At 34.4% G+C, this 15,781-nt stretch overlaps 2 protein-coding genes across 2 annotated transcripts; both read left to right on the top strand.

Annotated features, from left to right (window-relative positions):
* Window positions 1-262: 262 nt before the first annotated feature.
* Window positions 263-8,149, top strand: Bma-syg-2 (Uncharacterized protein; the record flags this gene model as incomplete). Its single annotated transcript, XM_043073717.1, has 24 exons — window positions 263-358; window positions 447-541; window positions 769-950; window positions 1,365-1,590; window positions 1,738-1,829; window positions 2,012-2,184; window positions 2,626-2,749; window positions 2,813-2,891; window positions 3,021-3,241; window positions 3,345-3,478; window positions 4,007-4,163; window positions 4,254-4,431; window positions 4,559-4,704; window positions 4,840-5,004; window positions 5,082-5,192; window positions 5,415-5,653; window positions 5,826-6,059; window positions 6,159-6,434; window positions 6,647-6,799; window positions 6,932-7,052; window positions 7,179-7,357; window positions 7,454-7,538; window positions 7,629-7,705; window positions 7,901-8,149. The coding sequence occupies 24 exons, from the start codon at window positions 263-265 to the stop codon at window positions 8,147-8,149; spliced, it is 3,792 nt and encodes a 1,263-aa protein (XP_042929651.1).
* Window positions 8,150-9,408: 1,259 nt separating this feature from the next.
* Bm11007 (Uncharacterized protein) lies at window positions 9,409-15,745 on the top strand (the record flags this gene model as incomplete). Its single annotated transcript, XM_043073716.1, has 14 exons — window positions 9,409-9,518; window positions 9,649-9,715; window positions 10,092-10,289; window positions 10,754-11,023; window positions 11,234-11,457; window positions 11,617-11,794; window positions 11,983-12,991; window positions 13,317-13,400; window positions 13,721-13,795; window positions 13,893-13,976; window positions 14,112-14,545; window positions 14,746-14,811; window positions 15,307-15,434; window positions 15,733-15,745. 14 exons carry the CDS (start codon window positions 9,409-9,411, stop codon window positions 15,743-15,745), a joined length of 2,940 nt encoding a protein of 979 aa, XP_042929650.1.
* Window positions 15,746-15,781: the final 36 nt, after the last annotated feature.

Here is a 15,781-nt window from a genome sequence, read left to right as displayed (position 1 = left end):
TCCTTGATAAGTTTCAGGTTTGCCTCACTTTTCTCCTTTTGCAGTACCTTTTTTTGTATTCTTCTCCCGCCTCCTACCATTGCTTTTCGTAAATTTGGAAAATCAGATCGTTCCCTTCACAGAATCGCAATTTGAATGTCATTTCCATTTTTGACAAAATGGATAAACTGAAGCGTTCACCGCAGCAGCCCGACTTCCAATGTCATCGAGTTTAAGTTTCTAGGGAAATCTTTTATAGTGATGTGTGCATGAATGCGATGAAATGCTGGTTGCTTTGCTTACCACTATAGTTCTGCAGTGGCTGCGTTTGACATATGGTGTTGTACAAAATTTCTTCAAGGAGGAACCCAGAAATCAGGTTGCCTTACTAATTTAAAAAATTTTTCGAGCTTGTCATTTTTTAATTCGCAATTTAAGAGTGAAAAAATAATTTCGTGGTGTTTCAGAGTGTGTTACTTGGTGAAGATGCACTTCTGAAATGCTCTGCTCATGAGTCGCCATTAGTCAGCCAGTGGCGAAATAATGATGGCAGTCTTTTGGGGTTAGTTTCTCATCCTTTAACTACATAGACTTTTTACTTTATTGTTCACAAAACTAGTCTAATATAAGTGTTAATTCGCTTCAATTTTTCTTGATCCAATTTTAGTCTTATTTGAGCTCTGTGAAATTGAGTTGTTTTCATATTCTAACTAGTAGGACACCGAAAATGGAAGCTGTAGGAGCACTTGTAACGCGCAGAAAAGATATAATAATAATATTCATTTTCAGTTTTCACGGTGCAGGGAAATTGTCTGGACATGAAGGTCGATTCAGCTACGTGATCCACAGTCCAGATGAGAAACATTTGAAAATTGAAAACGTGACATTGAGGGATGATGGCTTGTTTGAATGTCAAATGATACATCCCAGCCTGGGTGCTTATCGAACATCTGCCTTTGTCAATGTCTTAGGTAAGATAATCGCATTACTTACCTCAACAGTTATTCAAAGCTTACTAGTTGTGACCAACTAAACTGTTGGTTAGTTTTACTGAATGTTGTTAGGGGACCGACCATCTTTTGAATGAACTTGTTCAGTGCATTATCACATCCCAAGAGCATTTGAAAGACAGCTATCAGAGCGTTGTTATAATGAGTTAAAATTTTTATTATCAGTAAAAATGCCAAGAAATAATTTTGTTCGGAATTCGATCGTTCGGTTTTTTTGTTAATTTATGAGTTCATTATGCTTGAATACTGATGAGTTAGCCAGTAAAATTTAGTTGTGAAATATGATGAAACGAAGGGACGCATTTTTAGCTACTCAACCTGTTTCCTTAACCGGTCCTACACTTTAGCATTCTTAATAGTGTTAACAATTTGTAGTGTCTCCGGAAAAAGTTGCTATTATGGATATCGATCCTGATTCCGTTATTAATGTTGTCGAAGGAAATGATTATAATCTGAGTTGCATGGCGGCCAACGGAAAGCCTCATGCAGTTATAAATTGGTACATTCACGGGAAGAAGATTGAGGATGGTGTTATACGATGGACTGAAATGAATGCAAATCGTACGGTCACCGCTTTCGCAATTTTGTCCTGGAAGCCCCGGTACATTTTTATGAAAATAAGTTCCTTGTCTGACCTGCAGTATATTATCAATTTGCAGTGCCTCCGGAAAAGTTACTACTGTGGATATTGATCCTGGTTTTCATACGTCAACGTTCTGTTCTGGAATTTCATTATCTTTTTTTATAGGAAAAGTGACATTGGAGCAGTTCTCACTTGTGAAGCTCTGCATCCATCAACTTCTAGTCAGTTCAGAGTGAATATCACACCTAATGTTCTATGTAATTTTATAAAATTCATTACTTGACATATTGATCATATTTCACACTTTATTACAATGTTTTGTATATTCATTCATGTGTTAAATTTTTCCTTCCATATGGAGCGATTCTCGCATAAGTTGGGTTCTTTATCACCGAAGGGCTTTTATGCAACTGTCAGTAGTTCTTGTTTATGTTTTCAGATCCTTCAGAAGTACCAAAGATAGATGTTTTGAGTCAACCTAGTCTTCTAAAACCTGGTGATAACATCACTATGAAGTGTTCAGTGGTCGGAGGCAATCCACCACCCAGACTTCTTTGGTTTCTTCATCGGAACCTTATTGGTAGCAATTATACGTATAACGAGTTAACGAAAGTATGTTACTTAAAATCCGGATATTTCCATGCAACCCAGCGTGCTGCTATCTTCTTTTTTGGGAAGTATGCAAATTTAGGAACCTTAGCTGCAATAAATTATTTGCAAATATCTCTTTGGAATAAAAAGATAGAAGCAAAAAGTATAATACTTTGCGACTTATGACCAGTAATATATGTATAATCATGATTATCATGATTATACTGTAATTTTCAAAAATGAGTGGTAAATTCTGTATCGACTCATTTCCAATAAACTTTATAGTTGTTCCCGTTAGAAATCTAGGACAAATCTGCACACTGGATCTTGTTTTGTTCTCCTGTTTAAAACTCCTCTTCATTCCTTTTCTTTCCACTCCTGTTCTGGGAATGCTTATTGAAGGAATTTTTTACCACAAAAAAGCACGAAGCTTGCTTTTCTCATTTTATATTATATTTTCAGGAAACTGTTAATATTTATTCAATGGTAGTTGATGCAGATGACAATGGTGCTGTATATGAATGTCAGTCAACAAATTTAGCCGATGATGTACCTCTTTCTGAGGGTATTCGTCTTTCCGTTTTATGTAAGTTTTTCGAGTTCTAATAAATTGTGTTTTTAAATTTTGTTCAAAGATTTCAAATTTCAGTTGCTCCTCGTAGCATTGAAATATCAGGAGAAACAACTGTACGAACTGGACATATAGTTGCACTACAATGTAGAACGGGGTATGTTTTCTAAATTCATCTTTTTTAAATGCTGCGGGCATTTCCGAAATAAATACACGTGGGTAGGAAAAAATGGTAGATTCTGACGAAGATACGAGTTCGCGGTTACGTCACGAATGTAAGTTTTAGATTATCGAATCCAGCAGCCAAAATTTCTTGGCTAATTAATGGACAAGCAGTACAGTCAGTAATTCATTCATATCTGGAACAGACTACTGGTACTGTTACTGTTTCAAATCTAACCATCAGTTCAACTGATGTAAATGTTGTTAAACATCAAATTAATGTTCAATGTATTGCTGTGAATGATCAAGGAACAACAAGCAAACAATTGGTTATTCACATCCTTTGTGAGCTTTCATTTGAATATGGAATTATTATATATTAACTTCTCATGGCTAAAAATTTTCATTTTCAATGTACAATTTTAGGAATTGTTACTAAAATTTATAGCACCGCCCATGAAACCGGTCATTTATGGATCTGAAGGAATGATACTTCTGGAAGGTGAAACTCTGAATCTTACATGCGAATCCCAAGGAGGAAATCCACTCGCGACGTTAACGTGGTTCAGGGGTGTCGAAAAGGTTTAAAACTTCTCTTTTAGACTGTAATTCTGATAGCAGGTCTGTGACCAAAGTTATGCGCAAAAGCGAGTTTTTAAACTACACTGTAGATAAATATCAAATATTTCAGAGTAATCAGCTTTTGATTATTGAATGCGAGATTTCTGAATCCCTTTTTAAATTCCTTTCTTTTTAAATTCTTTCTTGTCTTTTTCAAAAATTCTGTCATTATAGCGAAATTCCAAACACAAAAATAAAACTCGCTGGAAGGAGGTTAGGTTTTAGTAGTTCAGCATTTGTCTTGTGACCACTATATTGCGTTAGTCACACATTTATTGCTATGCACGTGTGCTTATTAAAAAGTAAGTATGTTGTCAGTTAGCAGAAATAAAGATGTGATTTCTGGCTGCTCTACTATTTATTCTAGAAGATAGTAGAATTTCTATGTTTTACACATTGCTCTGCAAGAAAAGAATGTAGATAGAAATGCATGAACTTTCAAAATTTTTTTTACACTTTTACCAACTTATTAGTGTGTAATATTTTTAGCTCAAAGGAACACGAAATGCTGCATTGGGTGACATTTCACAAAGTGCCATATCAGTTTCTCTTGATCGCACGATGAATAATCAGCAATTGAAATGCGAAGCCAGAAATGGCGCATTAGATGAACCGCTTGTTGTTACAAAATCCTTGACTGTTTTATGTCAGTGATAGGATTTTTGAATTTTAATAACTTTTAGATCAGTAGGTGGGAGAAGTTGGGATATTTTTGTGCATTAAAAAAAGTTTTCAGTCCCACCACGGCGGGTTACCGTGCGTCAGGATCGAAGCAAACGACTAATCATAGCGGGAGAAATTACGAAATTGTTTTGCTTGGTTCATTCTTCAAATCCTATAGCGCAGTTGACGTGGACTTTCCCAGTTGTTGCTAGTGCTGGGTTCTTGTTTGAGGAAAAACGCAATAATCGATCGTGAGTTGAATTAGTAACGCATTTATTCTCACTTTAAGCTGCTGTATTATTTAATGCAGAGCAACTGTGTAGCGCTTTCATTATTATCTAGAGCTGTGCAGGTTCCATCTATTCCAAACATTTTAAGGAATCAAGAGTATGGTGGACATGAGATGGAAAGTGTTATTGAGTTCATTCCAACGGAAGAGATGGATGGCGGTGAGGTTCAATGTACTGCATCGCATCCGCAGTGGGCTGAACAGAAATTTGCATTATATTCACTGAATGTTCTTTGTGAGTTATACTTTGCATTTAGTAGTAGAAAAAGTTGGAATATCTGCTACAGTTTTTTGCCCCCCTCTTCCCTCTCCCCGAAAGGTAAGAAATTTTCTTTGCTTAATTTCCTTTACTCAGTGATGTAATTTTTAGATGCTCCACGAATAGTGGTAGATGGGGCTTTAGCTATTGTCATCGGTGAGGGTGATGACTTCAAAAAAAATATTACATTACGTGCTAATCCACCAGTAAGCACTTGGAGATGGCGAAAAGATGGTTCTCATTTTGAACATATGGTCGGTGCAATTACAGCTAGAGGTACATTTTTAAAACCATGCAATGTTCTTTTGTTTCTGTGATCAATGAGCTGTCTGATTTTAAGAAATCTGTTGCAGGACCTGTCTTATCTGGACATTCCGTCACTAGATTTGATAGTGGTCTTTTTACTCTTATAGCAGGAAACAGTATCGGCACAGTCAATGTTACGGTTTATGTAACTGTGGAATGTAAGCATTATTATCGTATTCTTAATCTTTTCTGGGTTTATTCGCTAACGAGGAGTAGTGCACAGTTGGAGTGTCTTAGCTTGCTTCTAAGAAAATTTTGAAGAATAAACTGTTAACTTTCGTAAAGGAACTTGAAAGGAATATTTGTTCTGGGAGTAAAATTGTTTTTACCATAATTAGTGTTTCTTTTTCTTTTCAGCAATTTTTTTTCTTGATATTCAGATGCAGCGTATGTGACGCATATAACCTCACCAGTGATAGCCACGGTAGGTAAGGAAGTAGTTATGGAATGTGAAGTAGATGGCGTTCCTAAGCGTGATGGCATGGTAAAATGGTTACATGACGAGCAAATTATTGAAGAAGTGTCATTTGTTGGACAAACTAGAGCTGTTATGCGACTCAATGCATCATTTGAAACAAGTGGTGCATATATCTGCCTTGCCGATAACGGAAAAGGGGTGGTTGGTAGTCTTTATTTAAATCTTTTAAATGAATTTCATCGCGTATATGCCAATAATGAATAAATGAATTTCGCCAATAATTGCTGCTATAAATGTGTTGAAGATTCACAACAAATTGCTGGTTGTTGTAATAGAGTTAATGCTGGATCTTAGAATTCTTACATTATTTAAGGCTAATCGCACTGTGGCGTATCTGTTGGTGAATCGTGCACCAGCAATCATTAGGCAACCATCGCTTTTACGAGCTGCTGGACCTTTGGGTGGACGAGTACAACTTTGTTGTAGAGCACATGCAGTTCCGGATGCTCATTTCCAGTGGATTGTTCAAGGCCAATCAAGCCCAGTCCGGCGAAATAGTTCTAAATATTCGTTCACAACCCTTCAACTGAATTATTCTACATTTGAGGTTAATATCGTTTCCATAATTTTCTAGTTTTTGGCAAATTTGTCAAATTTAAGTGATGGTACTTAAAAATTAATGGTATAAGAAATGCTTAAATTCCAGGGTGTGTTTTATATTTCTTCTTTGGATCGTTACGACTACCAGCATCCAGTAAAATGCTTCGCAATAAATAGGTATGGAGAAGATACTGTTGAAATCCGAGTCAGTCCGCCAACAGCCCCGGATACTCCTTCCTCATTACGAGTTTCAAATATTACAAAAAATTCTCTGTCATTTAATTGGATTCCTGGTTTTGATGGAGGTTCGGAACAAATATTTGAAGTGCGTTACCAGACATCTGTAGAGAGTGTTTATCATATCGTTAATTCGTCATTTCCGGTTGGTTTTTTGGAATGTTTAAAATTTCACACCATCGTTGTTGAATAAAATAGCTTAAGGTTACATGCTGTTTAATGGATGACAATTTCATATGTCAACAATTTTTCGGCTACTGCAAGTTTTTGTAGAAGAATGAAATGTAAAAAATGACATATGCTTCTATTTTTCTTAGTTTTCTATACATATCGTGTAAGTTTTATGAGAAATTTTAGGAAGTAGAAATCCGAGGATTACAACCAGCTTGTCTATACGAAATCTCAATCCGAGCACGAAATAAACGTGGCATGGTGTCAGAATTTTCTCGACCCCCTATTACTGTCTATACAAAAGACGAATACGGAATGGATGTTATTAGTGCGACAAAGGTTGATATAATATTCCGTGTGTGTTTTGGATTTCCAAGTCTTTAATACTTCGAAACCAGAACTATTTTTTGCTTTAAGAAATTAAGTTGTGATACGGTACACATGCCTGTAAAATGCTTCAATTTATTTTAGAAGGATTCTTTTCCTATGTCAGTAATCGTGATATTTGGTATATGTTGCATAATTCTATTATTATTAAATTGCTTTCTACTCTGTTACATTCATCGACGAAAACGGAAGAGACAGCTGCAAGGTAAGTTGAGCGACGTTTGATTTATTCATTCCGAAATCGTAATAAGATTTTAATTAGTTTCGCTTAATTAATAATAATAATAATGAAGGCAGCTGTTGTGATGTTCGTTTTGCAATAATTTTCCAGAAAAAACGGAGATGGTACGAAATGCCAATAATAACGGCTTAGATGTAAGGCCAGTACAAATGTATGGAACGTTAACATGTGCTGAAAGCCTATGTAGACCGGATTCGATCAATACAAGCAGAAGCGAATTAGGTCATGATCCACATTCCGAGGATGACCAGAGTTTGAGAACAATGATTGTATGTGTTAATATTTGTTACAACAAATTGTCTGTTTCATATTTTACTTCCAATGCATATTTTTTATCTTTAAACTGATCGAAATTACTTTTTGAGGAAGTTAGTCCAAATGGATATGTACAGCAAGTGGATCCAGTTAATTACTATGAACCGGAATGTTTGGTTGAATATGAATTTGATCGTATGTCATAACTTTCTTTAATTTGTTAACCAGACCTTAATTTGCCACATTTCTTTTTATTGCTGAAAAACCCCACCTGTCTATTTTTAGCAAATCTATATGGTGATGTTATCAAATCAAATACATTGCGAAGGTCACTGCATAATTACGTCAATCTTCACCACCCAGTATTTCATTTTTGAGTTTTTTTTTCGTTTCAAATAAAACAGTCATAAAGAAATACTTGCATTTTATGTAATAATTGCATTAATTATTCAATGCAAACGGAAATCTGGGTAAATTCGGTGGCTTAGAAATTAGTTTTCATTACGTTACAGATTATGAGATGAAATTATTGGATACTGTAGATCTTTTTTATTTAGAAGGTATCGGAAAATGGTGATACAACGTTTAGCTTTGCGGATAGAGATTCACTGTCTTTGGTGACCGACGTGGATGATGTTGATTCTTCACGTCGAATACATAAACCACGTATTATTGATGTCAGTTCTTCAACCAGTTTACTTGCAAATAATAACACAACGTCACAAATGTTGAGCACGTTTTTACATCATGGTGGAATACATACCACTCCATTTAATTTTGCGCATGTTGACGGTGACCTTGTGTAATCTTTATTCGTAAAGCGTGATATTTCGTACAGAATACTTCGTGCAAATCGTTTAGTCATTCTTCGACATTGTAAATTTATTCCTAATCCAAAAATGCGTTAAATTATTCCAAGTTCAGGCAGAAATGAGGGAGAGGAATTTGTTATAATAACTTATATCATATTTATGGCTGCTTAGAGTAATAAGCAAGTACCATTTTTGGCTTCTCTAATTACCGAATACATCGGATTCAGGGTACTGTTAGTAGTATGCTTTTATATTGTTGTTTAACTCCAGTGCTTGCCAACGGGTTTTCCTTTCTTTTTATCCTCAGTTGTGCTTCGTAGTGGTAACCTCTCTGAATGTGTTGAGATTTCAATGTTCAACTCTTTTCAAATTTCACATTTCTAAGTTGCAAATTTAGTTTCGTATTTCTGATATCTACATATTTTCTTTTTTCTGAAATGTACTAATAATTTCTTCGGGATTACTGAAACTACTACTACTATGATTCCAATCAACTGATACCATATGCATGTGTCGCCTTTTTTGTTGGTGCTGAATTACATTGTTCATCTCAAGTAACTGCCTCATCATACATACGCAAACTCCATACTATATTTCATTCCTGTTTTTTCCAAAACTTAATTTTTCTTGAATTCGAATACCTTATATTTGGTAAGCTATTATCCGTCTTATGCAAATTTACTTTTTACCAAGTGCGCAGCGTTGTTGATTCACTAATTCAATTTTGTTAATATGTGTATCTGTAAGTTGTGTTAAATTTTATTTTTTAGTTACCGATGGTTTGCTCAAACTGTTTCCATCTTACAATTAGCGAGTAAGTCAAGCTGTTAGTAATGGTGCATGGGAATCATAAGAAGTCATACTACTGTTTTATGTTGTTCTAATGGATACTTTAATAAATATTTTTCCATTTTGCTCCTTGATATAGTGAGTATATCGATTAGATCAACCATCGAATAGTTGTAAGAAATTGGTCCTGATGATGTTTTAGAGTTGAGAGATGACGCGCCAAGAGGATAGTTCGATGGAAGTGAACTGAAACCAATGATGACAGAGTGGTCAGTCAGCGAATTTCTATTGCGGTTTTTCGAATTTCAAAATTTTTAAATACTGTCAATTCCAGACCAAATTGTAGTTGAATCTAACAGCATAGTTCTAAAGGAAGAGAGGACAGAGAGATTGAAGATTAGTTATCAAAAGTTTCAGGGAAGGTTGGGGAATAGCAATTTACTGTGTCGAGGAATGTGCAGGATATGTTGTTGGTGGAGTACATTTGTTTATTGGCCAGATATTTCAAAAGATCACCATGGATACTGGTGTCTAGGAAGGAGCATATACAGCTTCAAGAAACGGATGAGGTGTGGTCGGTGGCTGCCTGGGTAGGATGGCATTGCCAACATGCTCACGTTCCTTTACATAAGCCTGACCTAGTACCGAATGCCTTGTTGCTATTTACTGCCCTTTGTTCCCAGTGTCTATATTCTACTTCTTAGCTATTACCAACTTGTTACTACTCAACAGCATTTCGAACAACATGCACTGCCTACAGATCATATTGTGGTACTTCATTTTCATTCTTCCATTAGCTCTCACGATAAAACTGCTTCTTTTGCTTTACTTTAGCAGTTATACAGAGCAGACTACTATGAATTTTGTTTCATATTTAACTGCAAGTCAGAAATGTCTCGCAGTTAAAGCAGTTAATTTTATCTAGTCCAAGTTGCTTTTACAGAGCGCTATTGATATCCTTGCTGTTATTCAAAGGAGTAATTCTTTATCCTTTACCTTCTATTTATTTCTGAGTTTTTCTTTCAAAACCTTGGAAATTAGAAAAAGGAGCGGGATAAATCACTATGACTGTTCTTGAGACGAAGGATTAGATATCTCAGAGTGCTTAATTTCCTATTTGACTTACATGAAGATCATGGTCACACAGGTACATTCATCCAGTTCCAATGTTTCTATCACCGATTGGGTAGTTGTCATCTCAGATGAATCAAAAGTTGAATTCCAAGAAAAGTTTCTGCATGGAAAAGTATGGTCACGCAATTCAAGATTAGACTTTCAACCGCATGGACAAACTGAAAAATTTTCCGGTTATAACAATGTTCTTTCCATTTTTGAGCTCTCACAAGTAATTCTTCAAACAAAATGCGAGCAAATCCAGATAAGTTTCCCCTTCATTATGAAAAGATGATTTTTTGTGAATTATGTAACTGTCCTAAAACTTTGCGTACTATTTGCAGTCCCTTTGGTTTTTTGATGAATAGTTTCGAAAGAATTACTTCATTGTTTGAGAATTATCATAGCAAGCTTTGATTTGCAAACGTTTTCTAAAAGATCAATTAGAGTAATATGTAATGAAAAACGGAAAGGGAAAAAGACAGAATGATTAAAACCCCGTACTACTAGTTTTCCAAACTATGTTAACTTTTTATTGAAAAGCAATCTTTTTTTAGGATTAATTGGAAATAGTTTATGAAATTTAGTCTATGCTTCAGGGAATTGTACCCTCTAGATTTTTTCAAGCCTTATAAACTACTTTGTCCTGGTTAAGCTGATGTACATTAATTAACTGGTCATCAGTTCGACTTTCAGATATTGCTGAGGGCAAATCGAAGCACTGACGGTCACTCCTATATGGAGTATAGAGCTGATAAGAAGGTCAACTTAATTTTTTCCAATGGTATTACTGAAGTAAATGCAATTAATGGCCAGTGGGCTCACGTTTCGGCTGTTACTTGGCAGTTACCTGTGGCTGGTCAAATCACTATCGGTTCCAATATTTTAAATGGTCTTAATCGTCAACTTCATATTGTTTCAGTCAGCAGTAACTACAATATTAACATGACTATTTTCAATGCACAGGTTAACACTTTTAAGATTTCCATGTTGTTCTACATTTCTTTAATTACTGCTAATTATCTAAGTATATTGGTTCAAATTTTGTTTTAAAAAATCCTCGAAGTTTTTTCTAGAATTCCTCCACTTTCTGATCAAATTTTTGCCAAGAACTGTCATAATTTTTATGGCAACGGTTTTTACTTTTCCAGTTTGCAAATCTTAAACCTTATTCAGATGAAAATGCGATATGGAAATATTACCGTACAAATAACACCAGACTATCGTTTTCTAAGGATAAGGTCAGGATTATACATGGTTAATTTGAAAACTATTGTATCACCTTTTGAAATATTGGTTTCTGACCACGAGATGATTGTGCAATGCGAGAATGAACGAGCAATTGTACAAATGCTCCCTAATTCGTCAAATATCATCATTAGTACTGATCAGTATTCCAGGTATCTGAGTTTTCAGCAAATTAATTTAGGACATTCGTAGAGAATTCCAAAATTTCGTGTTTTGTATTTTTTAAAAGTTGGTTGTTCGAAATAGTTTTTTCACTTTCCTGTGCTTCTTGGTATAAGGTTCTTGATATAAGACTAATAGTCTTTTCACAGAGTGGTCATTGACCGTGGAAGAGAAGCGGTCGTCGTTGAAGGTCGAGAAATACGTCCTGCTGGCAATGTAAATCTTTTATCAATGCAGTTGAGAATTTTGTTGAAATCTGGCAATACTAGCTCCATTCATGCATCTACAAATCGTTCACAAATTACAGTGCAAACTACTTCAACAAATGTTCGCATTTTTTTTTTTCTTTTTATAATTTGAATACATTTATCAACTATATCAAGTTAATGAAAGGATTAAAAAGTCGAAGTGCAAGATTAAATCATATTAATGAGATTTTTGAAAATAATTTTTAACGCAAAGGTGAATTTAGAATTCTACAATAATTTCATAACTTTTATTTCCCTGCGTTACAGATGGCTTCAACAGCTTCGCATCATGCGGTGGATATTACTGGTGGAAAAATAAACTTACAAGTTTTCACCGGCAATGTTTCAGTGGATGTCGTTGCAAACAATCATTTAGAATCATTGCCAACAATGTTAACTCCATTTCTGACTCCTCAGGACCATTTTCAGGATACCACGTTGAATAATTTTGACCATAATTTCCCCACAGATGAACGAGATAATAACAGTAATAAAACAGTATTGGCTACACAAATACCATTTATTATGGCTAATGTAAGTAGTGATTTCCAAACTGGAGTTGCTGCAACAACCGATCGTCATATTTACGAAAGTATTCCTGAATCAGCTTTTATGACCCCTTTGCTTCCTCAATTGACACTTATATTTCCTGAATCATCATCAACCATTTTGACTAGGAATAAAACTTCAACGTCCTCAAGTTCTACTGAAAGTACAGCTCTGTCGTATTCTGAAAACACTTCGCTCACAAGTTTTATTGCTGAGGCTACAGAAACAGAACAAATTGGTACTTGGACAAATGTGCCTAGTTGGCCAAAAGTTTTAGAAACAACAATGACATCAATTATTTCACTAGATACGTCAACAGTCGCTTCTTCAGGAACATTATCCACATTAAGGACTATATCTTCTAGTTCTTCATTCACCTTAACAGCTATGCTTTCGAGTTTACTATCCAGTTCACTAGTGACTATAGTCCCAACCATTCCGCTTATTCCAATTAAAACACTAATCACCAACCGCACAGCTGAAGTCATTATTAGCAGTATGCCGGTGCCGATCACTTCTCACATCCCACAATCAGTTATTAACGCTTCAACAGCAAGTAATCCTGGTGATGTTACTGAGATTGTGGTTTCCGAAAAAGAATATCCCAATGATGAGAATCGCGATTATGTTCAAACTGAGTTTATCGAATTTAGTTGGGGCAATGTTGCAGGAAACAGTGTACCTATTACAATGCCTACTACCATGATTGCCACCACAACGCATACAGGTAGATTTATTATATCCCGTGTCAGTTTAATTTTAAAATTCTGGAACACTTTAAAGAAAACGGACAACAACTTTTGCAATTTCCAGAATTGCTAAATAATTAGTGTAGCAACTGTTTTAATAATAGTACGATCTACTGCTATTTACACCTATAACACCTTCTCATTCTTTTCAGTTCGTTATCCCTTAGATTCTCAATTTCTTTGGATAACTTAATCTTCTGTGCTAAGGGTTTGGTAATATATAATATTCCATAAATCCTCAAACTGGAAAATATCAACTATGTCGTAGAAAGTGGCAAAAAATGCTTTATTTTAAAATTTTAGATGCATTACTAAGTCTTACGCCACAAAAAATGGGAACAACTACTAAGTGTATCGAGATAGAACCATCAGAATTGCAGAACACTCGTAAGTTAAAGTACTACTGCTATTTTCCTTGATTGAAAATCAAATTCTTAACAGAATCAATTCTAGCCTTATTTACTTTATGTTTTAAAAGTTCAGTTAATTTTCTGAAATTAATTTTTGCTATAAGGAACTTAACAGTGAATTGCTTTTAATGTTATAAAGATTTTATTGATGTTCCACTTGCCTAAATACATTTTAAGTAATGCTTTTTAATACTTTTTGAGTAATACTTTGAGTAATACTATGATCCTATATTTTCTGTTGCTTGCATATGCCTAGTATTTCGTAGAGTTTATGCCGATGAGCTCTTTTATTTACAGCATTTTTTACCAAAGAACCAACGGTAATGAATACGTCAGAAAAACCGATCGTTGTGAAAACAAATCGTTCAATCGGTTATTATTTCGTCGTTTTTATTAGATGCTTAAGTGACACCTTATTTTTATTACCATCTGTTGCTGTACTTTTTTTTTATTTCTCTAGAAATTTCAGGCTCAGCATGGACTCCGTTTGTTTCTCTACCATTTGAATTTCCACCAACTGCTCATTATCCGTCTACCGTTTCATTTCGAAAGGGTTGTTTATTTCATGATTACTTTTTTTCCCGACTAACAGTATGGCTAATTTAAATTTATTACAAATCTAGAAACGATCGGCAAATGTTGCAAATTCTTTTTTACTTCGACGCTTCAAATTTGCTTTACATTTCAGACAATTTCATTCTACAAGATAGCGAAGCAAAGAGTGAAATAACTTTTGACGCAAATGAAATTTCAAAACATAAGGAATGGAATAAAAGTGCTTTGGAAGTTCCTTCTATCCCCATGATCACCTTTCTGAAAGAAATTTTCGATAAAATAATCCAACATGACTCCGCAACAAAAAAAGAAAGTCAAAATGGTCATGAAAATCCGGAGACTGAATTCGAACAGCAAAATTTCTTTTCCACTAGTAAATTCAAACGTGCACTATCTAGCTTTGAAAATGAAGAACATTACGAACTTCAGTTGAAAATTCCGCTTGGTATCAATTTAACAGCAGTGGAACTGAATCATAAGTTATTGCTAGCATTGAAAAAATTTGTGCTTTTCACTGATTTGAATGAAGGACGCTTACCGATCAGTGAAGATGCAGTACAGATTAAGGTTATTCTCAACTTTGTTTCCTCTTCAATTTTCACATAGTTAGTTTATACTAATAAATATAAAATAAATTTGTTCATCATTTCAAAGCCTGCCATCATTTATTAACTCACCTGACTAATTAAATATTTGCATTAGTAACAGTAATGGAGATTGCTTCTGTTTTCTTAAATTTCTTATTCACTCATTCTTAGAATTTTCAGATAACAAATATGGAGCGAAACGGTGAGCACCTGAAAGTGCTGTACTCAGTATCTATAAACGCAAAGGTACTGGGGTTACTTTTTTCACGAAAAAATTCTCGATTTCTTCAATTCTGTCCATGATATCAGCTATGTTTCATCAGTAATAATAATAATAATAATAATAATAATAATAATAAATTAATAATACTGATTAGATTAGTAGTGATAAATTAGTAATAAATTTACTGATGATAATAATAATAATAATAAATAATGATAATAATAATAATGATAACAGTAATAAAGAAATCAATAATAATAAATAGTTCAAAATGTTAAAATAGTTTAAAGTAAGTTTCGTAAGCTTTATTACACTTTAGACAAAGTGTTTGTCTTCCACAAAGAGCAATGAGTGGCTCGAAAAAGTTACTAATAATGGTGGAATCAAATAATAGACGACATGAACTATTTTTCACCTCTAAAATCTCTTTATGAGTTAAGAAACAATTTATCTATTTATTGCGAAAATTGGATTTTACAGTAAAAATATACGACGCAATCAATCGTAAATTATTGAAGATACATGAATCATCTAATTATACGCAAAATGCAGAATTCAGTGGTGCTGAATTTTTATTTGCCATAATCGGCATTCTGATTGTGTTATTTTTTACCGGTGCTGTACTGGTTTACAACAGTGTTTCGCGGTAAGAATCGTTTTTTAACGAGTGCTACTTTCGCACAGCTAATCTCATTTGACTTGTGGTCAATTTCTAGTTATATTCTGACTTGACCACAGCTGAGTCTGCAGCTGATACATTAAATTGCAATTTCTTTTGTTTTCGATTTCCTTTTTTCACAGTACTAGACAAAAATGTCTCGTTTAATAGTAGATGAACAGCAGTAAGCGCTGAATAGAAATGGAAATGCTAATCATGTTTGAAAATTTTGGTTTTCCAGAATTCGATGCTTTAAAATCTTTGTTTCTAAACAGTATCATTATAGGATTTTTCGATAAGGAATTAACTCGTGGATTATTGAAATTGTTATCTGT

Source organism: Brugia malayi (genome assembly GCF_000002995.4).
Source record: "Brugia malayi strain FR3 genome assembly, contig: Bm_v4_ChrX_scaffold_001, whole genome shotgun sequence".
NCBI lineage: Eukaryota > Metazoa > Nematoda > Chromadorea > Rhabditida > Onchocercidae > Brugia > Brugia malayi.
The sequence above is the reverse complement of the archived record's forward strand: the minus strand, read 5'-3'. Positions and strand labels throughout refer to the sequence as shown.